General features: G+C 40.0%; 3 protein-coding genes across 7 annotated transcripts in view; 1 reads left to right on the forward strand and 2 right to left on the reverse strand.

The window, feature by feature from the left end:
- cyth3b (cytohesin 3b) overlaps nucleotides 1-2,728 on the forward strand; it is a 57,891-nt gene extending 55,163 nt beyond the window's left edge. For all 3 annotated transcript variants that reach the window (XM_049562453.1, XM_049562454.1, XM_049562452.1), the window contains exon 13: nucleotides 178-2,728. In XM_049562453.1, the coding sequence (XP_049418410.1) occupies nucleotides 178-250 (73 nt within the window). In that variant the 3' untranslated portion in view covers nucleotides 251-2,728. The remainder of the gene's footprint in view (nucleotides 1-177) is intronic.
- Nucleotides 2,729-5,764: 3,036 nt separating this feature from the next.
- cacng5b (calcium channel, voltage-dependent, gamma subunit 5b) lies at nucleotides 5,765-18,456 on the reverse strand. Of its 2 annotated transcripts, none has more exons than XM_049562463.1 (6): nucleotides 18,215-18,456; nucleotides 11,741-11,998; nucleotides 10,213-10,299; nucleotides 9,743-9,883; nucleotides 9,499-9,644; nucleotides 5,765-6,596 (listed from the first exon to the last, which is right to left on the reverse strand). In XM_049562463.1, the coding sequence occupies exons 2-6, from the start codon at nucleotides 11,934-11,936 to the stop codon at nucleotides 6,336-6,338; spliced, it is 831 nt and encodes a 276-aa protein (XP_049418420.1). In that variant the 5' UTR covers nucleotides 11,937-11,998; nucleotides 18,215-18,456; the 3' UTR covers nucleotides 5,765-6,335. The 2 variants fall into 2 exon arrangements, with proteins under 2 accessions (XP_049418420.1, XP_049418421.1); XM_049562464.1 differs by lacking the exon at nucleotides 18,215-18,456 and adding an exon at nucleotides 11,363-11,472 and having other exon boundaries at nucleotides 11,741-11,831.
- Nucleotides 18,457-20,650: 2,194 nt separating this feature from the next.
- The window catches only part of prkcab (protein kinase C, alpha, b), a 157,417-nt gene continuing 152,861 nt past the window's right edge, over nucleotides 20,651-25,206 (reverse strand). For both annotated transcript variants that reach the window (XM_049562434.1, XM_049562433.1), the window contains one exon: nucleotides 20,651-22,977. In XM_049562434.1, the coding sequence (XP_049418391.1) occupies nucleotides 22,813-22,977 (165 nt within the window). In that variant the 3' untranslated portion in view covers nucleotides 20,651-22,812. The remainder of the gene's footprint in view (nucleotides 22,978-25,206) is intronic.

Raw genomic sequence — 25,206 nt, forward strand, 5'->3', positions numbered from 1 at the left:
AAACCATGGAAACCAAACTAGGTCACCGCACAAACTTTTTTCTTTTTTTTTGATCTAGTTAAGGCAGGGGTTTGTATAAATGTGCCTACATTTCCATATCAAAGATGCTCGAGACCCTCCTCTCATGTGGCCTTATTATTTATTTCATCGCTGTCCTTTGATTGGCTTCTTTTCCAGGGCCAGCATTAGCAGAGACCCGTTCTACGACATGTTGGCCACCAGGAAGAGACGCATCGCCAACAAGAAGTGAAGAGGAACGATCTTCTCAACCTCCAGCTCCTCCATCTTTCTCTCCTTCAGTTCATAGACACGTAAACCACACACACACACACACACACACACACTGCGAAGCTGGTTCACCAGAGACGACTGTCAACGGTGGAGAAGACCTTGATCCTGAAGACAAACCTCACTTGCTCCCCTGGACTGTCTACAAGTCATGTGCACTTGCTGGGGAGACTTCACACGACTGAGGGGACAGCAGAGCTCCAGGAAAACCCAAATATAAGGACTCTTGCATGGAGCAGCACATAAACAACCAACCAGCCAGTTTGTCTCTCCTCCATCTCAAACACACCCCCTACCTCCCCCTCTCATGGTCATAACATGTTTCTAGGTCTCCCTAAAGCACAACTGCCATGTTTCAGGTGCACATGCATGCATGTGGGTTGTTATAGACCAATATGTTTGTGTTTGTGTGTGTGCGTGTGTGTGTGTGTGTGCGTGTGTGTGTATGCAGCAGTGTGCATGCTATCAGTGCACACAGCATCTACAGTATGGGTGCCTAAGTGTTCCCTCCACTGTGCTTTATGAAAAAGTTGTTGTAATTCAAAATCGGAGTTCAGACGCATGGTCGGCTTCACGGGGAGCGAAATGTGAGGGTCAAGAGAGACGTTTGGAGGAAGAAAGGAAGGTGGGAAGAGGAGGGAGAGTGGTGGTTAGAACAGTGCAGCATAACCTCACCTGGACCATGTCGTCATCTCACTCTGGTGCTGAATTCTTCTCTCCAGGTGCCATGGCTGAAGCCCTGCTCAGAGTAACCTCAGAAAACAGCGCTGGCTTTCATTTAGGTTCCTAACAAAGCATTAACAGTCTTGAGTCAGCTGGGCTGATTTCATTTATTTGTGCAGAGCAGAGAATTTTGAAATGTGCATACTTTTTTATTTTAGTTGAGTAGAAAAGGCGCCTTTGCTGAAGCTTGAGATGGAACTTGCTTTTTGGACTTAAAGTTGTAACCCTTAGGATTTCAGATTTGATATTGGTGACACGACCTTGTTTAACGATGGGAACAGCAGGTGTGGTTTTATACTACAAAAAAAAATCTCCTTTAGCAGCCATGGGTCAGAATTGCAACAAAATGGCAACTGCTGTATCATTTACAGTGCAGCCAAACAAACTGACAATGTTTTACTAAAGTCCATCAGTTATAGTCGCAAACTGTAATGTGACTGCCTGTTGCCTGCAGCCAACAGTTCATTGTAGCTGCTCCTCCTTGTTCAGTTAGTCTCTTGCAAGAATTTAAAACGATCCACTGATCCACTGAAAGCCACCAGGTGTTTCACAGTTGCTTTTAATGTGAAATGTTGGGTCTGTATTAAGCTGTAACTTGAAACAGCTCCAACACGGCTGTGGGAAAATTAACAGGACAATGAGGCTGATATCTGTGAGATAAAATTAAAGACTAATGCTGGATTACATGCATGCATCGTTTTGTGAACCCCTCGTGCATGTGAAGGCAATTTAAATCCAGCTGCAAAATGGCGGACCCCGCCATCACCGGTGAAAACCAACATTCAGAGAGGTATGTCCAGAATGCAGATATATTAATTGGCTATTGCAGATTAAATGCTGTCCATAAATAGCGTCAAAAATGGGTTTGATTTCATAAAAATCTTAGGGATTTTAACTTTAAAAAGTCGACTGGGTTGGTTTCATTTATGGCTGTGCAATGGCCCGAGAGGGTACCAGTCCGATTAAGCTTTTTTTCCTCTCTTTTGTATGGCCTATGTCAGTGAAGGTCGATGTATTGTTGTGATCCTGTTTGCATTTGGTTTGTACTCCCTAAAGAATCCTTGCTTGCTTTTGTGTTCCTCTTTAAAAGGTATATAAATATAACCAGCTATCATTTTTGTATTTATTTTCATTTGTGAAACGGTTTAATACGACCTGTAAATGTTCAACAATGTATGCTTAAGTTATGTATGTATATATAATGTATAGGTTTTCTGGTCTCTTTGTTGTAGTATGCACACTCTGTGTAACATGTTTGAGCCTACAGGCATCAGCTGAAGTTTGGGGTCTTCTTTGCAAAAGCCTTAAACATAATCATAAGAAAACATATGATGATGATGATGATGATGATGATATTGGTCAATAACTGTGACGATGCTCTTTTAAAAAGCCATGACTAATGAGTGAGAAAGACAGTTGTTTTTATGATGATGATAAAGATTATAGTGAAAATGATGTTTGATGTTGATGATGATTATAGTGAAGTAATATCAGTGATGATGATGATGATGATGATGATACTATCATAGATGATGATGTCAAAAACTATAAACACCAGTAGTTTTCTATGTGATTGTAAAATAAAATGAAAGCCTTGTGGTCAGGGCAGAATATTATCTTCTACCGCCCTGCGTGGCTTATAGTTACATTAACTTTTATATTCTCTGTAAAAGCTATTGGTCACGTTGTACATTACGTGTATCTATATAAAGTATACATAAAGCTTACAGCCGATGTGTGGTGTATTTATTATTGATGCTTGTCTTGACCTACTTATATGCATGAGTAATGAGGTACCATAAATGAATTATACAGATATTTCTGGCAAGGTGACAAGCTCTCCACATGTCGTCCTCCATCGTGCAGAGCATTAATGTGTGATTCAACCTGGTCAGATACACGGTAAATTAACAGGAGAGGTAAAGGAAAATATTTTGGGTTCCTGAGAGGAGTCAGAGTGGAAGAGAAGACGTGGAGAATGACTGGGGAGAGGGCGCCCTCTACTGGTGCAGACGATAAAAGTCTTCAAAAGTGATGAAGTCAATGATGTACAAAGAAATGTAGGGATTAGAGTAAGACCTGTGGTGGAGTTTGGGGTCAATCTGGTGAAGGCAGCCCTGTAGAGTTACAGCTCTTCTCAATTACTTAAGCATGACACTTAATTTTTCCTGCCAAAGGCCGTCACTCACTCAAAATACACTCCACTTTATGAGGTACTCGTGTAGTCTCACACAGTCAAACAGAACGGCTCTGTTTTCCTGCTCGGTTTCATTCAATTTTGTGTTTCAGCGCTGAGGTGTTTCTTGCAAATGAACCTCTCCTCTCTAAATCCACATGAAAGGATCCATTAAAAGGTCCAAACCAATGCTGTCTGCAACAAAAATCTCACAAATTTATCACCGTCAGTTCACACCTTGTACTTTATTCACAATACAGTAACATTTGTGTAAAGTAAAAATAAATATATATAAAGAAAAGCTGATATAACATTTTACTGTAAAGACTGATGTCAGTTAATTCAGTAGAAATGTTGTCTGGCTACAGCATACCTCACCTCCAAGGGGAAAAATGAGTCTGTAAATTTGAGGATGAACATGTCACCTTTTATCAGTATAGATTACCGAAATTTACAAATCAATATTTAAAAGAAGCATACGTTTTCATGTCAGGATTTATACAGAAATTGATAGTGTTTTAAAAATTAGTAGTATAATCCATTTTGATGAAGTCAACACATTACTGGATCAACTGGAGATATATAAGTTATTTCAAATACATCATTTTTAATTATGTGTGACAATATATTTAAAATTCTTTAAAGAATGTCAATCTTTAAATAAACATAATTTTTATTTGACAACTGTGCTTAAACAACTGTAAAACAAGATAAAATGCCACTCAGAAAAAGGCAGCTGCCTTCCAGTGGTTAAACATGGAACTACTGTGTGAGGACATTTACTTCACAGATGAACAGGCCTTTTTCATCGAAGACATTTTGACATATCACAGTAGGAAAATCACAGCTTTAAACAGTAAGATGAATTTCATTTAGCTGCTTTGATTTTAGGATCCTTGTGCCCTGCATGCTGGCTCACTGTCACTGTCATTATTGTCATTAGTAACACCTGTGATTTTCCTGCTATGACAAGTCAAGTCATGTCTGCTGGCTACATCAACAGATTCAAAACAGCACTTTAAGGGACAGTTCACCCAAAATCAAGACATATTTTTCCTCATCTGTAGTGCTACTTATCAGTCTAGATTGTTTTGGTTTTAGTTGCTGAGAGTTGGAGATATTGGCTGTAGAGATGTCTGCCTTCTCTCCAATATCATGGAACTAGATGGCACTTGGCTTGTTGAACTCACAGAACCAAAAATTAGATTTGAAAAGCTACACCCGCCATCTACTCATGGACAAGAGGTCTGAGCTCTTGACTGCGCAACATGTAAACATTAATGGCGTCCTCCTCGGCTAAGCTGCAACGTTAGTTGGCTCAGTGATGCTAGGTGAGCCAGCAGTAGATGCATGTTTCCTTGTCACCAACAAACACCGCTCAGCAACACAAAAATTCAACCCTCCCAACTCAACAACTTTCTATTGAACAAAGCTGTTTACATAAACCAAAAGTAAAAGCAGCCTTTTCACCAAACGCATCTGTCTCCCAACAAAACCAGATACCAGAGCAAAAGCATCACACATTAGGGCACACAGCCAAAACCATCACACAGCTGAACCAAATCACCTCATCAGCATGTGCAATCAAGCATGTGCCTGCTGCTACCAAAGCTACAACACACTTAACAAATCAACCTGAATGGACAAGCTGTCAGCTGTCACATGCAAGCACCACAAATCAAACTGGGCCAAATCACCACAAAGTCTATATGTCATCTTACCAATGTGGTGAATTCCAGCTTCAGACGAGCCCCTGCTTGTTACAGTTGGCAGGTGTAGTTCAGTAAAAAAGAAAATAGTTCCTACATGAAACTGTTCACAACAAGGTCTGTGGGTTATCTTGAGTAAATAGGCAGTGGTTTGGACAAAGAGACATTGCTGCTGAGTTTATCCAATTTTTATTTATTCATTTATTTTCTTATTTTCTGGCGCCTTAAGCGCCACAAGCCGAATACCATCTAGTTCCATGAACACTCTGCAACTCATACCGAAATAATCACTAAGTAGCACTACAGGTAAGAGGAAAATGTCTTTGATTTTGTGGTGAACTGTCCCTTTAATATTCAGTATAATCTTATAATCTCTTACCATTTATTCATAATGTCAGACAGCTGCACATATTTCATAAAAAAAAATCTATATAAAACAAATATAGATGATTTTAGCTGGTTCATTTTAATTTTAACTTTGAATATATACATATTTATTTAATTTGAAAAGAGACAATATATATTTGTCCACATTCAAATGTAAATGCACCCAGGTTAGCTGAAAGGCTTTGCCTGATGTTGTTAGGCAACATAGAAAAATTAAAATGACACATTTTGTACAATAGTTACAAACATACATTGTGGTAAACAGCATATACAATACAATCTGGACATATTCATGAACCTGGGATGTCAAGATGTTTGACACAACACTGCAACAATAATGCATCACACAAACCCAACAACACTTGAGCAGGCTGGATGCTTGTTGACAGGACCTGTCTCCGTCACCTGCCCTGCTATCTGAAGGTTATTAAAGAGGTGATGGATTTTCCTGTCATTGCATCACACCACAGTCTTTGCCCTTGGGAGAAAGCGTTAAATTTGCCCAATGTTTGTTTTCGGGTAGTTTTTTGCTGTGTGACATGATGACTACTGCCACAGAATAAAAAAAGGTCCTAAAGAATAAGGAGCATTTCGTTATTGCAAAATGGTGGAGCTGAGATATTCACAGAAGGAAAACAACTATGAGGCACTGGAAGGTTAAACACACAGATACAGTTAAAGCAAAATACAGAACCTTTACTGTCCCTTTACAGAGGTCAACGGTAATCTTCTGTGTACCAGATTTTAATCTTTTCAGACAGAGAGAATAACACCATAACCATGTATTTTTTTCTACAACCTGTGCATGTTGCCTCCACCTTGAAAGAAATGTAGGTGCTGCTACAACAACAAGCATCTGTGACTCCATAAAAAGCCACACACACGTCTCAGAAGCCCTTCCATCAAATCTGCACCCTTTTTCTCCCTGAAAAACATCACACTCACAGTTACACATCTAAGCTCTTCTTCTTGAAAGAAAACTCATTAGGCCTTGTGACCCCGTGTGACCCTTTAGTAACCTTTACGTGACCCCTGTTGTAGTGACCGACCCCTCAGCAGGGTGAAGAGGAGACCTGGTCATAGTCGGGGCACTTGAGGAGAGCAGGGTAGCTGGCACTCATCTGGAGCGAGGCTTCACTCGAGATGTCGGAGGGACTTCGCCCACGCGACCAAGCCTCTGGGTGGAGGAACTGGCCCGAGTGGTCGGAGCAGTTGCTGAGACGGGGGCGGTAGAAACTGGGGTGACGGGGCGGGTAGATCTCCTCTGCTGTGTAGCGCTTCATGAACAGGTAGACGGACATGACGCCTGCGCTCTGCAGTGTATAGAGGGACACATTAGTTTAGATTAAAATGAAATCAATGAGCTCAGAGGTGCTTTTGTGTACAAGAAACAGTTTGCAATGAACAAGCCTCCACAGCACTAAACTATTATCAGAACAGCTCATGGATTGTTTTGCTGGTTTGTTTGTGATTGCTTTAATTAATAATGAATGGTAATTATTGATATGAATAAGTTATACTGATATGTACACTTGACATAGTGTTGCAGTGTCTATCTGTGAACACTGGAGGGCAGTGAACACTCATGAGTCTTCTTACACTCTCACATCCACTGAGTGTAAAGGCAGATGTAATACTATATTAAAGGAGCACTTTACACTCAAAATTAACATTTGTATATCAAGAAAATTACTCACCCTGTGTTACACTGAATTGGTGAAGAAAAATATTTTTCTCACATGCCTCTGTGGTAAACTGAGAATCCAAAAAAATTAAAATATTCTTGATAAACTGAAGTCAGTGGCGACCATAGAAACTCTCACATAACTCTCATTTATCCAGTCATATGCTCAGTACTTCGGAAAAGGAAAGTGAAACTTATCAAGGTAAGTGAGTGACATTTCGGGTGAATGGTACTTGAGAAGTCTAAACCAATCCAGGGTTAACAATCTAAAACCAAAAGACTTAACACCGAATACACTGAACTATTTGGGGCCAAAAAGATCGGAAGTGCACTTAAAAAAAACCACTCACTTAAAAAGAATAATAATAATAATAATAATAATTTAATTTTAATATAAAAGATGAAAATCAATAAACAAATTTATGACAAATAATATCCACTTTTTGTTTTCGCTATCCTGTAAAGTTGGTCAAATGTCATCTACACCCCCCTGGTTTTCACCCCTCACTATGCTCTCCTCAAAGCTGAACTTCATTGTCAAAAACAAAATTTTTTTACTTTGCTGAACATGGAAGCTGCTGGTGTACTGCTGCCTGGATTACATGATTACTGTTTTGCCAGGCTTTAAAGTGGGCATCAAGTTTCACTCTCAGTTCAGTGACCCCTTGCACAGGGCTGCTAAGTGCTCAACAGCACTAATGTGTGACAGTTTGTCAATGGATGTTTTGATATAGTCTTGCGATTGTAAAACACGAACCTTTACTACTTTAATTCAGCAAGAATATTCTCCATCTTTGGATTGTTCATTCACTGAAGGCATGCAAGAAAAACTATGTGATGAATTCAGTGTATCACAGGGTGAGTCATGATTGATATACAAATTGTCATTTAGGTGGGTGAAATATTCCTTTAACACTTTCAATAAACACTTTCAGAATGAAGTAATTAAAAGAGACAGCGATCTTTCTAATATTTAATCAAGTATGTCATAAAGGTTGAAAAATGTTTTTAGAAAGGTGGTTGGGCACGGTGTTGGAGTGGTTAGCACTGTCACTTACAACAAGAACCTGCCGACTATAGTGAACATCACAGGCACCACGAGTAGATTTTATGGCAAAGAAAAGGAAAAATAAATCTGATAATTGCATTAGAATCTACAGTTGTACCTAATAAAATGAACACTGATGGGAGAATTCACAAAAAAAAGATTATTTTGGCTTTTGCAGCCACTGAACCTGCACAAATAAGACACAAGGAAACCTTGTAATTCTTAAAGCAGCCGCACAAGGTGAAATGCTTCCCTAACTGTGCTTCCAAGCACATAGCACCTCAGTGCTCCTGGGCTATTTGCACATATTTAAATCAGGTAATATGCATACATTTGGCACAAAATTGGCCACTTTCTATGTAAATGAGCCTCATTTTAAAAACAGTCCAATTCACAGAGATCAGTGTAAATAGCCACATGCAGTTACAATGAAATTATTATAGTCTTCGGAGAGTTGGTGGTAACTGAGGTGTACTGAGAGACTGGGATATTAAATCGCAAATACGTTTTCTCTCCATCACATTTAAATTCCTGACCTGAAATTTAGAGGAATGCCTAGACCTGATCGATCAGGACCTGCAGCTAGCAGTCTGAACATTTCAGTTTTCTTTTTCTCTCTGCTATCGTTCTCCCTCCTGTGTTCTTGGTGCAAGGCGGGCAATATTTATACTTTGCCACATGGGTAGTTGCAATCAGATGCAAAAAAAGGGCAAATTACACTCAGTGGCCAAAAATTCTGTGTGTGTTTGCGCTGTAACATCATTAGTGCAATATCCTTTGTAAATCAGACCTTGAAACAGGGCAGATAGCGATTGAAAGTGATGGACAATTCATGATGCTTTCAGTGGCCACATTTCATTCATTGTGAATTTGCCCCTGAGTATATAGTAAGGCTATTGATGGGAATTTGACACTCATTCACACCTTAACCCTTTGACACCTGAGCAAACTGGCTTGAAATGAAGCCAAAAATTAGCAAGAAATTAGTAAAAAGAGAAAATTAAAAACAGAAAATTAGTTTAAAAAAGGACTTGGAAAGAGCGCTCAAAAATTCTAATAATTCTGTAACCTAATTTTAAAATTTATTTAAATTTAAATTTATTTATTTATTTATTTATTTTGTCAGACATTTTTTTCTGGTGTTTTTGAAAGAAATTTGCTCAATGTTTAAATGCGAAAGGCATCTGAAAGCAGCACAAGAAAAGTGACGTCACTCCAGCTTTCAAAGGGTTAACCTCAGTTGGTTGCAATCTACAGCCTCACCACTAGATGCCACTAAATCCCACACATTTCTCCTTGAAGAGTCCACTGCTCAATTTCATGTAACAAGTTCTGTGTCTGTCTTTTAACATATTTGGACAATGGTGTAACTGACTGTTCTCACTTTAATATGTCATCTCTTGGATTCATGTGTTTTGTAGACCCAAATACTTTGTGCCAACAGCTGCACAAGTCGTGTGTGTGTGTCTGTTCAGTGGCTTACCTCAGTGAGCAGGAAGGAGATGGCAGCGAAGGCAAAGGACCAGCCGTACTTGTAGGTAAAATAGGCTTCATTGCTCTTCGTCCTGTTCAGCATCTCATCATTTATACTGGAGATGTAGAGCACCAGACCCACCACCAGAGCCAGACCTGAGAGACATTGAAATCAGTGTTAAATTCAGGGTTGAAGCAAACCAAGAAGGAGAGAAGACAGAAACATGTCAAGCAAGGAGAGACGATGAGTGTACCCGAGAGGATGAAGAAGATCCCAGAGACAAACGCCAGGATGGTGCGGTGAGGCCGGACGTGGCCGATGTTGTTGAGGACAAAGCCGATGAACATGAAGAAGAGGCTGACCAGAGGGAACGGAGTGGCTGAGCGGATCATCTCTGAGAAGAGGAGGAGAACAGCGGCAGTTTAACCCCAAAACATACAACGAATGGGTGTCAGCATTAATTTGTCGTCTGCTCTTTTGCCAGATTTTTACAATATCAATAAACCTTCGATATGAGCCACACCGAAGGACTTGTGAGATGTGTCGTCTGTGAAAAGGTGATGAGTATTCAGATGACTGAGACACGTTTGGCTGGCGACATTCAGGTGAGTTCAGAGCACAACCTTCTTGGAACAAATATTTCCCATGAAAATACCTCCTACTTTTTATGTGAGCCACCTCAAGGGGTCACCTTGGGTTATTATTCAGCCTGAGGTTACTCACTGAGCACGTTTACTGTGGACTCTGACGTCAACTGGACGTTCATGGGCATGATGTAGGCGATGGTGAAACAGCGACCAGACTCCTCACCTGAAGTGAAAAGAGATAAAAATGTTGATGTCAAATGTTTAGTCAAAAAAGAGAGATGTAAAGGTGTGAAAAAAATTGTCCAATGTCCATTTTAAAACATACAAGTCATAGATGAAACAAAAGACCAAAAACAGACAGAGAGGAAGTTCAAAAAGGCAGGCGAAAGGTCACTGCAGGGCAGACACGAACAAGAAGACCAAAAAGAAGCACGAACTCTACAGCTGTGGCAAAGATCTGGCTAAAGAGCAGGTACTGAAGGGCTGATGAGGGAACTGGAAGCAGGTGTGCAGATTGGTGTGGAGGTCAGGTGATGGTTAAAGGTGGAAACACACTGACTACATTTGCAAGCGCAAAAATATAAGACTGAAAATGATCCTACTAAGTTGTTGACATGTCTAATGAGAATGAATGTTCCACTAATATTCCCCCTTACATACGTCTCTCATGTCTGTAGCTGGAGCCATTAGCTGTTAGCTTAACTTAGCATAAAGACTGCAAACAGGGGGAAACAGTGAGCCTGGCTCTGCCTGAAGGTAACAAAATTCACCTCTAAGCCTCATTAATTACACATTATATCTAATCTTTTAAAATCTGTACCATAAAATAAGCATAAAAATGACAGTTTCTTGACTGGGACCAGTAATTTCCTGGAGTCTCCACTGGTTGCTTGGCAACGTAACCCCTTGTGAAATGACAGTTGCACCCCAGATCAAATCTGGGCTCATTTATTCTGCATTACTTGTGCATCATGTGATATAGGCAACATTATGTCTCACGCAAATCATATATTTTATCAGTTCCCTCCTTCAAACTTTAATGCTCCATTTTCCTTAAATTTGTCATCAACTTTTCTTTTTCTTTTTCAGATAAGTGTGAGTTACATCACATCCTACGAAATCAGCTACACAGTCATCATTGTCACTTCAGCATCGTCACACACACATCCACCAGCTAATTCTGCGACACGATGAGATGACGTCTGTCTCTGAAGACTTGTAGGTGCAAGTTTGTGTGTGTGTGTGTGTAGGTGTATGTGTGTAAAAATTAATAAAACTGAATGTACCTTGTTTTATAGTTTGTGAATGAAACAGCGGAGACATCCAAACACATTTTCTATCTCTCTGTTGCTCTTCTCTCACTCTGCCTCTTGTACTCCACTCAATCTCTCTTTCTCTGTCACACACACACACACACACACTGATGAAGTAATTGTCAATGTCATTTTGCGTGAATGTCAAAGCCAGCTGATGCAGTGACAATAAGTCTCACTGCTGCTGCCACATTTAGACGCTGCACAGCAAAAAATGTTCACCCCCTGAATAAAGATCATTCCACTCCACACACTGTCACATGTATCCGTGCCACACTCCTGATTTACACATGATTAACTGCTAAATTACTGGAGCACAGAAAACCACACACCCCCAGACTCATTACTCACCAGCCAAGAAGCAGACTCTCCAGAGGCCCGAGTGCAGCGAGGTCTTGATGTCGACACTCTGGTTCAGAGGCATAATGACGCCCTCCTCCAGATACAACCAGTAGTCGGTGCTGACCGCCACTCCCAGCAGCCCCAGGCCACTGATTGCAAAGACACTGCTCAACAAAGTCAGGGCCTTCCTGCTGCACGCGCTCATGGTGACAGCGGGGGAAGCTTGCAGCAGTGGTGGTTAAAATCAGGAAAAGTCCAAGAGGCAATCTGGAGGAGGAGAAAAGGGCAAAGAAGGTAGGACTGAATACTGGTGGTGATTACTGTGAAGACCCAGTGTGTGTTCTGAATCAAATAAATAAATACACAAGACGTCATGAAATAAATACGACTGACAAAAATAAATACATGTAACATAATCATGAAATGGTGAAATAATCCCATAATTTTTCATAAAACTCAGCTATTATGAATCACTATTTCATCATTAAAGTTTACTGGGGTTTAGCAGGTTAGCGTAGCTTAGCATAAAGACTGGTAACAGGGGAAACAGCCAGTAGCATGGCAACCACCTTTCAGCTCCTGTAAAGCTTACATATTTACACATTATATCTTATTTTTTAATCCATACAAAAAAGTGAGTTTTTTTATGCTAAGCTAAGCTAACTGGCTGCTGACTGTAGCTTCATATTTAGCGTTCAGACATAAGCATGGTATCTATGTTTATCTCAGTCTAAACAGAGTCAGAGTCACTGCAGGGGGTCCGCCAAATTATTGTTTGATAATTTAATTAAAGCTTTGTCTGAAATCACACATTAACATTAATTCAAAATATTATTAATAAAGATTAATCTGCATATTCATTTAAAAATAAATTAATTTACAGTACATATCATTATCGTAATGACAGGCTGTCATGTTACCCATGAACCCTTGTGCAATCCACTGTGCAGTACTGATCCATAACTGCAAAGTTTAACTAGTTAGCTAACATACTATTTAGATATACTGGCTAATTAGCTGTATTATTAACCCAAGACATTCTTGTGGCCACAGTAGATCATTTTGTAACTTTTCGAGCAGAGTTCATGCTAATGCACCTAGCAGGGCTAAAACTGCTGCTGACTTAGTAGCTACAGGCGAGCGCAAGTGAGAGAAGACCCCCAAATTATTCTGAGACTTATCTCAAGAGCAACTCAGTTTTACACCCCTTAGCTTCTTTGAGCTAAGGGGTCCTTGGCCTGAAAAATGTTGAAGACCCCTGCTTCACAATAGAGCTAAGCACATTTAAAACACAAGGAGAATGAAACAAACTAAAATGTCATAAAATGTCACCAAGATAAAGGATGGAATACAAGAAAGCCAAAACTACAATCAAGATAGTAAACAAGAAACTAAAAATCAATAAGAGAGCAATAAAGAAGAGAGACAGCTCAGAAATAAATTAGGATATGCTTTCCAATCAAACTACATTTTTAGGGGAGACTTAAGCAAAGACACTGAGTCAGATAGCTTTATTTCCTCAGGCAGCTCGTCTCAGAGCCACAAGGGCCTGATTGCAAAAGCTCTGTCTTCAGCCTGGACTCTGGGACAGACAAAGACCTCTGCCCGAGGATCTCAAACTACGCAAAGATGCATGAAGGATCACAGGGTCTCTGTATTCTACCAGTTAACACCCTTCATGAGCAGCGTTCAGCTCTTCAAATTCCGTGACAAACACTGAGGTTTGTGCAGATTTCTCATGCAAACAAAACCCCAACAAAGTGTGTTTTCTGTAATCACATTCCTGGATTTAAAGACACTGTCAGGGCCTTGGAACTGTTTGTGTGTGTGGCCAGAGAGAAAAAGGAAAGGAGAGGAGGAAGGTGCGTGGGAGAGAGGATGATAGACAGAGAGGATGAGGAGGGAAGACGCTCATCTCTTTCTCCACATGATCTTTCTGAGTGCTTTCTCTGACAAAGCTGGAGAGATTTCGGAAGTCAAATCTACTCGTCAGGTTGAAGCAGCTTATGAAATGTCAGGGCAGCCAGGTTACTGGAGGAATCGATAACATCTTTGTTTGGTTGTTATGCAGGTAGATGGAAATCTAAATCAATCAAAATGCTATTTTCAGTTTAGGTTTTCGACTGGTTTGCAGACAGAATGCGAAACCTTTCACATAAACTTAATATTTATAATCTTTGACCTGTCCAGTTCCTCTCAAACATTAAAATTCTCCAGTCTCAAAACATTTTAATTCAGCACATGTCACCACTAACTCGGCCCAACCTGCCACATAAAGAATAACAAAGTGTGAGTCAATAATAGAGCTGTTTGAGCCTCCAGACTGGGGGACATTAAACGTGTCACTGTGAATACAAATGCTCACATTATTTGAAATCCAAGACTGGGTTTTGACATTTTACAGCCGTGACTCCGAGCAGAATCCCTCGAGAAGGTTGAACATTCGTGAAAGCATTCATAAGTCAGTAAGAGAGGGTATTTGACAGACTGATCACACAGTGAGACATCATCTGCAGTGACAGGGTGGTGATTTAAATCCCATGCAGGACACATATGAAGGATACATGGACAGTGACAGAGGCAGGAACATGCCAGAGGACATACTGTCAGGGAGAGGTTGATTTGAATGTTGTCTGAATGACAGTAATTGAGTTAGACTTAATTTTAGACTTATCAAATCTGTGCACTAATCCTTCAAGACTGTATCAATATTGTGAGGTCACATTCTTCCTCACACACATGAACTTCAAAATTTCATAACAACCAGAATTTAAGTTGCTAAAAAAAAAACAAAAAACCCTGCCAGTTGCTTTGGGAGATCAGATATCACTCACATCAGCACTTCAAAAATCTACTCCTGCAAGGTCACCCCTCTAACTCTGAAGAGGCCTCATAGCTCATAGTGGTTTCCATATCCACTTCCGTCCTTCTTCTCAGTCCTGAAAACAGTGTTACCTTTTTACTAGAAAATGATGACATGGCCAGAGTCTTAAACCTCTAGGCCACCAGGACGCTCTTCAGCCGTGTGGATGGACTACTGAACAACCACCTGGGCACAGGCCTAGGGGTCCAAAGTGTTAAGAGCACCCCTCTTGCTTTTACCTGTAGAATGTCACTCCAACTAACAAGAACCAACCAGGAGGAGACTCAAAATGACTACAATAAGACAAAAAACAGCTGCAAAGAGACACAAAAATACGACTAAAAAAACAATTACAAAAAGGGGCAAAAGGATCACAAAGACACACAAAATGACTACAATGAGATGCAAGCTGCTACAAACAGGCTTAAAATAACTACAAAAATAGGCTAAACAACCAAAAAGACACACAACAACAGCAAAAAGAGGCAAAATAACTATAAAGTCTGTTTGTCTTGCTCTTACAGAGGCCCCATGGTCTCATAATCCACCAATGCTCTGCAGTATTGTTGAATGTAAGGTTGAGAAAAGACCACATGGTAGCATTGAACATTAAAATGATAATTATTTGATTTGATATAATCCTGGGAATGTTCACAAGTGAGCAGAGGGCTGCGTTTGCCTTTCTAACAGTCACCAAATGATGAATCAGGTCATTAATAATGTGCAAACACAGTGTGATTTGCAGGTGAAAAGACAAACTGAGCCGCGACACGACTATAAATATAGTGAGTCACGACTATTGTCCTTGTCACATGCAAATCACCACATCAGACCTACCCCGAACCACGCCAAGGAGTCGCGCACACTGTCCACATAAAGTACATATGCAGCACAAAATAATGATCGACACTTTCCTTAGACTTCACGTTGGCTATCTGACAGATAAAACGTAACAGAGACATCAATGTTAGTTCATTACGGCTGTGAGCACCACTGTTCAATATTCAAGACAGAAGAGATGGTGTTTGACCCAAGGGCAGTAGGTGACCACAGGCCAGTGGTCATCCACAGCCAAACCATTGCACATATAGATATCTCGGTGTCTTTGTTGAGAACTCACTAACCTGGAACACACATGTTGATAGTCTCTGTAGTAGATACCAACAACAGCTGCATTTCTTTTGTTGAGTTCATGGTGTTGATCAAAAATGTATGATGTTTTATTAGGTAGTTTTATAGAGCCTAATCAGGTACGGTATCACAGCTTGGTTGGGTAACTTCTCTGTGCAGTTTCGACTGATCCATACTGCGTGGAAAATAATTGGTGTCAAAGCGTACATTTCCATGCAGACTATTTTAAGGCGACTCTAAGCCATGTCAATAAGATCATCAACGACTCTTCTTATGTTCTGCATACAGAGTACGAGCTGCTCTGGTAGAGTGCCTTGTTGCAGGTTGAACAGATTTAAAAATGAATTCATATGTATGTCTATAAAGCCTTTAAATAGTGGCAGATGAAGCCAGAACTGGCATTGGATTATGCTGATTTACATATTTGCATTTTAGCTATTTTTAGCAATTTTGTGTGTTTGTCTTTTTGTGTTTCTTTTGTTATTGCTACATTGGTGTTTAATGTTGATTTCTTCATGTACTGTGTTGTATGTTATATTTTTATGGCTGCAGTATGGATGTAGAGCCCAAGACAAATTTCCCACTCTGAAAAACAATAAAGTTAATCTTGAATCTTGGAACTTGATTTGCCATTTGCTCAGGTATAACTGTACAAGGACAGAATTATTGTGCACACTGTCAGTCGCTGGGTAAATGTGTGGCTAATTAACAACAGGTAACTTAGCTATGATGGCTAACATTACTTACCAATTTTCACTAAAAACGGTTGTTTCCTTACAATTACTGACACTCTTTAGCTAAATAATTTTTATTTTCATAATTACCACAATTACAGTTACAGTGCAAAATGATGTATTGATGTTGTGAGCTGCTACTGTATTTCATGCATGTTCTGACTTAAGTGAATTGTTATCATTGGTATGATGTTACAATAATAACTTAAACATCAATAACCGATGGGAACATCATCCATGTATTATGCTCCGAATAAGAGTGCTATACCTGTAGAAGCATAGCAATTTATTTTTTTATTAATATATGGGAGGGGTATAATTACTGGGGTATAATCACAAGTGTGATTATGAGTATAATTACTGCCTTGCTCCAAACCTTTGGGTTTTTTACTGAATCATAACATCTAGGCTCATCTTTTCCCCAATATGTTCAAGCTTCTCTATTCTGTAGAAAACAAATTGCCAACTTTCAATATGATGTAAATAGATAAAAACAAAAGAATAGAAATATTTACGGTTAAAGGTCCATAGTGTAGGATCTGGTGGCATTAAGCTACCCAGTCTCACTCCAAAGTCATTGAAATCCGCCGCTTGGGCACTGACTTGCGGCGTCAGACACTGACAAAAAACGTTGGCATGATACACAGGCAGTTGCCATTACAGTTTGACAGCACTCTGCGGCATCAGGGGGAAATGCAGTGGGACAAGAACAAAAGTTAAGACGGTGAAAGTTGAGTAGGGTCCAGCAAACATCGACTTTCACCCATGAAAGCAGTGTTCATGTCCTGTATGATTCTAAAGCCAAACCCTGTTCTTTTTTTCCTAAATCTAACCATGTGCTTTAGTTGTTGGAGGGAAAAAAACATCAATTTGTGTTGTTTTAGTGACGTAGTGCCTTTACTTGGAAAGTGACTGTATGAAACGGTAATTTCCTGTAAAAACGGAAGTGTATTTTGAACAAAGATAATACAAGTAACAGACAGAACTTGACATGGTGTCCCAGAACATTAAAAACCAACGCACCCAGGCTAACTTTCACATGGTATCTGGACATGGAAGGTCCCTGACCAAACATCGATATGTGACAAGGTTGGACTGAGAATGTGTTGCATTTAGTGGTGAGGTTGCAGTATTGAAACTTCTCCTGTGTGCCAAGTGTGTAGGAGAAATATGTGACCCGTGTGTAAATAATGCAAAACAAAACAAAACAAACAAATTTTCAGGTTAGGACAAACTAAAGAAAACTTTATATTATATTCCATCTCTGCCAACAGATGCCCCTCAATCCTCCACACTGGACCTTTGAAGTCCTTTTCCCTCCTCACCATCAGATATCAACAACCTAACATAACTGTCCTTGACGCTGAAACATCATTTCCAGCATCAAACATATATGTGGACAGTGACCTCCTACAGAGCAACCTTCTTACAAACGACCAGGCTATATTTATTTTCCAGAGAGTTTTCATGATAACACGTCAATGTCAACGCTATATTAGGCTTACAGTGCATTCATGCGGTTGTACCGTGTCTTGTGGCAGTTTCCTATGTCCTATGGTAAGCCTCAGATCCAAATTATATACTGACACTCAAAGAAATATTAGCAATATATCGATATGTATAGTAGACTATTAACCCCAATAAACGCACAAGACACATACTTATCAGTGAGTATGTACAACTCATTGGAGTATAAGAATCAGGTGTGTAAAAATATGCAAACACTTGACTCATTTACATACTGTTTGTTCTCACCTGTTACTAATGTGTCCAGCCTCTGTGTCTCCTGCACTTGGAGCAAATATTGTGCTGAAAGTTGCGGGTTAAAATCCTGCAGGGAAAGGACTGTCTGTGTGGTTGCGCGGCTCTCCGACGATCTGGTCGCAAATTCCTTCAGAAAACTGTAAAGTGAAGCCGCGAGAAGATTTGAGGACCGAGACGACGCAGCAGTGCGTCAGTGCCACACTGTACAACAGAACAAACTGAGTCAGACAGACGCTGCTGCTGCTGCTGCTGCTGCTCCACCGGCTGCATGCAAATCCACAGAGAGAGGGAGAGAGCGTGTTTCAGGACCAAGGACAGGTCCACTCAGCTCTGACAGGCAGTGAGGCAGCTGCCTGTTGAGATGATGTGTTGCACGTATGCAGAAAAAGGAAAATACAGGATGTACCTGTAGGTCATGCACACAGACACTTGTGTCATAGATCAGCAACAAGCCATTATTAGGACAAGTTTTAGTTTGCCTGGGTCTGAAAAGAAATAATCATTGGCCACTTTATTAGGTACACCTGTCAGTTTTGATTGACACTGTCATAAAGGTATTAATTTAACCATGTCTCAACTCAACTCAAATGTATTTATAAAGCACATTTAAAAACACGTTGACCAAAATGCTGTACAAAGGGAATGAATGCTAGAAACACACACAAGAGGCAACATAACTGTCTCACACATTTAGAGACACAACACACACAGGCATGCATCAGGCAAAGCAACATCAGGGGGACTCAAACGCTAATGAATGAAAGTGGGGTTTGAGCTTAGACTTTAAAGAGTCAATGCCAATGTCAATTTGTTTTTTATGTGTTCGTTATGTTTTGCCCACCACATCTACAGTTGTGAGGGTGGAAAAATGTCAATATAATGTAGTCCAGTAAAACACCACTAACTGCAGAGGTAATAAATATCAACATCAGTTGAATCATAGGTGTAGATTTTGGAGGGGATGCAGAGGACACACACCCCAACCCACCCCACCACAAAAACATGACAATAGCAACTGACTTTTATTTAACTTGATGTACAAAGTGCACAAATTGGTGCATAAAAAAGTATCAGAATGCAGGAAATTAAATGTTTGATGCTCAAAATGGCAAAAATAACCCAAACCCCCCATTTCATATGTGTCTTCCTCCAATGTTGAAATGAAACCTGCACCCTTGAGTTGAATTAACAACTCTTGTCATAGTATTTGTAAAGGAAGAATATCTGACAGAGCTGTTGTGGTGGCATGCATTATATTGCATAGGTGTACCTAATAAAGTGGCCAGGGGCTTGTGTGTATTCTAATGTAGCTTTTTTTTAAATTTAATTGTTTTAAAATCCTCAACAGACTTTGTGATCACTTACCTGCTGAGCCAACGTCCATTACAAAAAAAAACATGATGAAATTCACGTTTCCACATGCCTGTATCATGAGAATTTTCTCACCAAACATATGTGCCAGTATGTGCAATCATGGTGCTTAGGGACTGTCTGAAAATTACTGAAAAGGGGGGTGAATATTATGTTTTGCTTTTTGAAAAAGCGAGACCCTCCTCATCATTATTAATTCTCTGGACCCTGCCCATGATGTAAAACCAGAATTAGCACCTCACAGTTGTATGCCTCCGCTGAACAGTCAGGCTGCAGTTTACATCCAGGGCTGTCCACACTCATAAATCATATCTAGTAAAGACTTGCATAAAAAGTATTAAGTGTATTTTTCGGTAAAACGTGGATGTTTCACACCCACTTCAACCCGGCAGCCAAGACGATCTTTACGATCAGCACAGTTTCAAGGTGGACCCCAAAGATTAGTGTCACCAATACAGTAGACAACTAAATGTCTCCCCTTCTGTTCCTGAGTTGTCGTTGAGTAATGACCAGATAAGTGTTTCTGCAGAACATTATGATGTCACACTGAAGCTGACCTTTGACATTGTTGATAAAAAAGGCCATCACTTCATCGTTTTTATTCTATTAGACATGTTGTATTTTGAAATCTTGTTGCAATAACTGGTGTGCGAATTCTTGAGTTATGATTTGTGAGGTCACAGTGACTTTGACCTTTCACTACCAAAATCCATTAAGTTCATCTTTGAGTCCAAGTGGGCATTTGTGCCAAATTTGAAGAAAATTTCCTTGCTCTCGTTCCTCAGATATTGCTGTCAGCAAAAATGGGACGGATAATTTACAGACAACCCTAAAACATAATGGTGCCGACAATGTGTAAGCATAAAAAAACAATGCAATTTAAACCTAATATCTTTACAGAACAATATTACCCAGAGTGCAAACATTACAAGTGCGGCTATAAATCCCGTGTCCATTATCAAAGCAACACACACAAAAAACTGAACACCTAGCCCTCCCAAAACGAGACAGAGCAGATGATTATTTTTCATACTTTATTTATACACAGTATCCATCATACCACAATGAACAGAGGAACAAGAAGAATCAGGTTAACAAAAGCAGGGGCAGTGAAAGGAAACACATACAAACATCCCTGTGGCTCTGATTGTAGCCTGTAGTGGTACTGTACCCTGACTGGCCTGACATCTGATTATCTCTGTCATGGGTCCAAAGTTTTGTTTTCTCTTCCTCTTCTCTGATAAAGATTCTCAATGTGAGACATGTAAACATTCACTTTTCTCTTAACCTCCAAAATCTCATTTTGGTCCAGATGTGACAGCTGCAACATCAGTCTATATGTTCAAGAATTAACTCAGGGGTTAAGAGCAAATTTGGCAGTTTCATGAAAACGTCACTGTTGTAGCATTGTGTGCCTCAGTAGTAGCCTCTCAAACAAAACAAAAAGAAACTGGAAAGAAAAAGATTTAAGATTGGCACCGGTGAACAAAAAGCCAACAGAAGCATTTTTACACGTATTTGTCTTGTTTATAATTCAGCTTTTTAGCCAAACATGACGCGCTACATGACAGCAACCGGGAGGAGACGAAAGAAAAGCGCACGATGCTCATTGGTTTGTCTCATTCTGCGCAACAAGGTGGGGAAACTCCATGCTCCGTGATCTCTGTATCATGCAAGGGGGGGGGGTCTTTCTCATGCTTAGGTCAGGCCTCGCCTCACGCATGCACACAATATACGCAAGAAAGAAAAGACGTGTTTCAGGGCTCCAAAATCCTCGCAGTGTTACTCGGGTTTTGAACTTGTTACAGAAGCAGTCGGCCCTGAGACGACCAAGGCAAGAGGGCATTCAACCGCACGGTAGGTGCTGCATATTCGCCATGACACTGAGTAGTAGAAAACAATGGATAGGTAGTGGAAATACATGTAACAAGGTTTGCTGATACCAAAGCTACCAAAGATCCAGCCAAACGTTATGTATATATGTATATATACTCTTCTTGGGGGTACTCTAAACATAGAAATGTTCAAACTGTCTACGGTAGTAAAAGCACATTCAGTTTGTAGTATAAAATCTGCTCTTTTTGAAACATATCTTTAAAACATATTTACAAAAAAAAAAAAAAAAAAAAAACAGAAGAAGAAAGGTTGACATACAATAGAGGATCCTCTCTAGGACGTAAAAGTTAAGCGGAACATAAAACAGGAACAAAACCTTTTTTCCTTTAACAATTAGAAACCGTTTCCTCAGAATAAGACTCTTTAAAACATACAACAATTATATATTAACATAGTTTATATCTTAATACTAAACTTTACAATGATACCAGACGTGTACTGCATCCTAGAGTCTACGGCTCGTACAGAGTCAGAAAAATAAGCATGCAACAGAGATCTGCTTTGTGCATATGGAAATAGCATCTTTATACTTTGAAAACACTGTCTCTTTGATCCACAGTTTTCTGACCCTATATACTGAACTCCACTGCACTGACAGCTTGTAAGCATAATGTGCTTCTGTTTCTCTATGTTGAGTTAGATATACTGTAGCTCCACGTCCTACAAAACGACACATAGAAACGCTCCCTGCTCAGGGGTTTTAGAGTGTTGGGAAAACATTACAAGGACTTTAAGAACTGTAATAGAAATGATTTTTCCCCACTTCTACTTTGGCACTCATGTAACAGTATACTACCTCTTGTTTTTTTTTTGTTGTTTTTTTTTAAAGTATATAAATATAAAATACACGTGAAGCGGTTCAGAAGTAGATAAAGCCGGGACAGAGCAGAAAAATATGTTCCGTTCTTGTCGTGCATTGCAGCTTGTTGCGTAGTAAGACGGGGGAACATGAGAAGGGAAAAAAAAACATCTTGCATCTTTAATACGATTTCATATAAATGAGAAAGTAACTGATAGACACATTCATACACAAGAAAAAAAGGCTGCACGTTCGGATCAACACAGATACAGAATAAAGAACATATTATATGAGATGTTTGGGGAAAAATTATGGAAAAATAGTGCCATGTAGGTTTTCTTTAACACTTTGCTCCCCTCTCCTCAGTCGCTTCTCTACACAGATATTGATAAGTAGTAGACAGAACACTGTAGAGGGTGATATGAGTCTTTTATCAGCGGGATTGTTTGTTGGAGTTTGGAAGGATCCTGTAGTGAGCGACAGTCCATGCTTTTGTTTTTTTTTTTTTTAACCTGCCCTCTCCTCATACCACGCTGTGCAGGGATGGATGGGTGAACTGAGGGTTCATGTAGGAGAAGCCTGCGAACTCGCTCTGGTCGATGTTGGCGATGACCAGCTGGTCGGGAGGGGTCAGCACAGGCTGCGTACGTGTGAAAAACTTGTCGAAGTTCTCTGCTCCTTTGCCGCACTGAAAGAGATTAAAAGAAGTTTGAGTGTGTTATTTTGATATCTGGGCTGTGAAAGCCTACAAAAAGAAGCAACAGAATTGTGTGCTCATGAAAGGGCTGCAGGATATGCAAAACTAGAATTGACCTTTTGCTAAGCCCCGCCCCTTTGGAAAACTGAAACAGTGACTACAGAGAGAAGCAGACAGAGGGGTCTACAGTCTGTGTTTGAAGGATATATCCAGGATGTCAAACTGACTCAGCAGCAACAACAGGTTCAAAAGACAAAGATAGTTAGAAGCTAAAGCCGAACTATAGGCTACAGATCACAGTGTAAAAGTGAACCACCACATCACTGCTGATCGCCACACAATGAATATAAAGGGAGACTTTGCTGACATTGAACCAGCTGTGTGTCATCACAGTATGTGCAGATGAACGCTGCCTGGATCTCCAGAAGTCCAACAACGTTCTTCTGCACACACTGTGATGACACAGAGCTGGTTGAATATCAGCAAAGTTTCCCTGCTTCCCTTCACTGGTTCCTGTACAGCAGGGTCGGTCTTTTTTTCACTGTTATAATCATTAAAAAGCAAAAACAGCATGTGTGTACATTCAGTAGGCTATATCTTCAGTAGCTAGCTAGCTAATCCTACACTTTTCAGGGTTTGATTTTGGTTTTGGAACAGGGGAGAAACGTATATCTTTTTCCAACCTCTTCAGGTAACGAGTATCATTAATACACGACGTGCCCCAGGCACAACATTTAGCTCCAAATCCACAAAACCAGCCTGAAAATGAAGAAAATCTGAAACAATTGCATTAGAATCAATGGAGCACAGCTGTGTTGTTGTTGTTGGACCCTGGTCTGAGCCGGCCTGATGCTACGTTATGATTGGCCAGTCTGCGTCTAAGGGCGGGACTTAGTGAAGGCTTAATTACTTCCTCATGGTTGTATGCCTCTGTGAACCAGTCATGCCACACTTAACAATTACATCCATGTCTGTGAAAACATGGATGCTTCACACACATGAGTTCAATATCTGAACAAGTAAGTAATGCCAAAAGTGTTTTTTTGCAGAACATTATGATGTGACAGTGAAGCTGACCTTTGACCTTAAGAATATAAATGTCACCACTTCATCATTTTATCCTACAAGACATTAGAGTAAAATTTTGTCATAAATAGCGTTTGAATTCTTGCAAAATATAGCTAAAAAACAAGTTTTGTGAGGTCACAGTGACCTTGACCTTTGACCACCAAATTCTAATCAGTTTATTGAGTCCAATAGGATGTTTGGGCCAACTTTAAGAAAGCTGTTGTAAAGAAATTTTTGAGATATTACTTTCACAAGAACACAATGGATGGGGTCACAGTGACCTTGATTTTGACCACTAAATTCTAAGCAGTTCATCCTTGACTCAAAGTGGACGTTTGTGCCAAAGTTGAAGATATTCCCTCAAGGTGTTCTTGAGATATCGTGTTCACAACAATGAGACAAATCAGGCCACAGTAACCTTGACCTTTGACCTATGACCACCATTGTTGAGTCCAAGCGAATGTTTGTGCCAAATATAAGGAAATGCCCTCAAAGTGTTCATGAGATATTGCATTCACAAGATTGGGGTGTACAGACGAATGGACAACCTGAAAGCATATTGCCTCTGGCCAAGGCTTTTGCTGAATGGTGATTTTTGCATTTCATTTTCACTGAAAAGGAAATAAGCAAAACAATTTTTTTTTCTGGGGTCTGTACATAACAAGCATGTTCCTTTATTTCTGGAATATGATTTGCAGGCCAAGTCATCTCTGTACCACGACAATGCTTCATTTATACTAACATGCTACATCACATTTTACCTTTATAAGAAAACTGTAGCCCCTGTGATTTAGATATTGCACTTAGCCATATTGCGTTTTCAATAATAATTTGATTAATTGTGCCCTAGCTCATAATTAAAAGACATTTCCTCACGAGCCTTTTAATAGAAAGCTCCCCAATGGTCCCAGAGGGAAGGTGGTGCAGGAAAATGTCGAAGCCCGATGTGTAGCCGGGCAGAAGTTGTAATTAGATTAGGAGTTAACCCTAAGCATCCACAGTGGAGGTCATCAGCATCAGTGTGCAGCCCGGCTCCAGGCTGTTATGCGTCTCCAGCAGCTGAACATATATGCATATTGCAGCTTGTCACGCACAGTATCAGCTCAGTCACGACCCTTTTACAAGAAAGCGAGACAAAATCCTTCAGAATGA

The sequence above is a fragment of the Epinephelus fuscoguttatus genome, linkage group LG19, assembly GCF_011397635.1.
Source record: "Epinephelus fuscoguttatus linkage group LG19, E.fuscoguttatus.final_Chr_v1".
NCBI lineage: Eukaryota > Metazoa > Chordata > Actinopteri > Perciformes > Serranidae > Epinephelus > Epinephelus fuscoguttatus.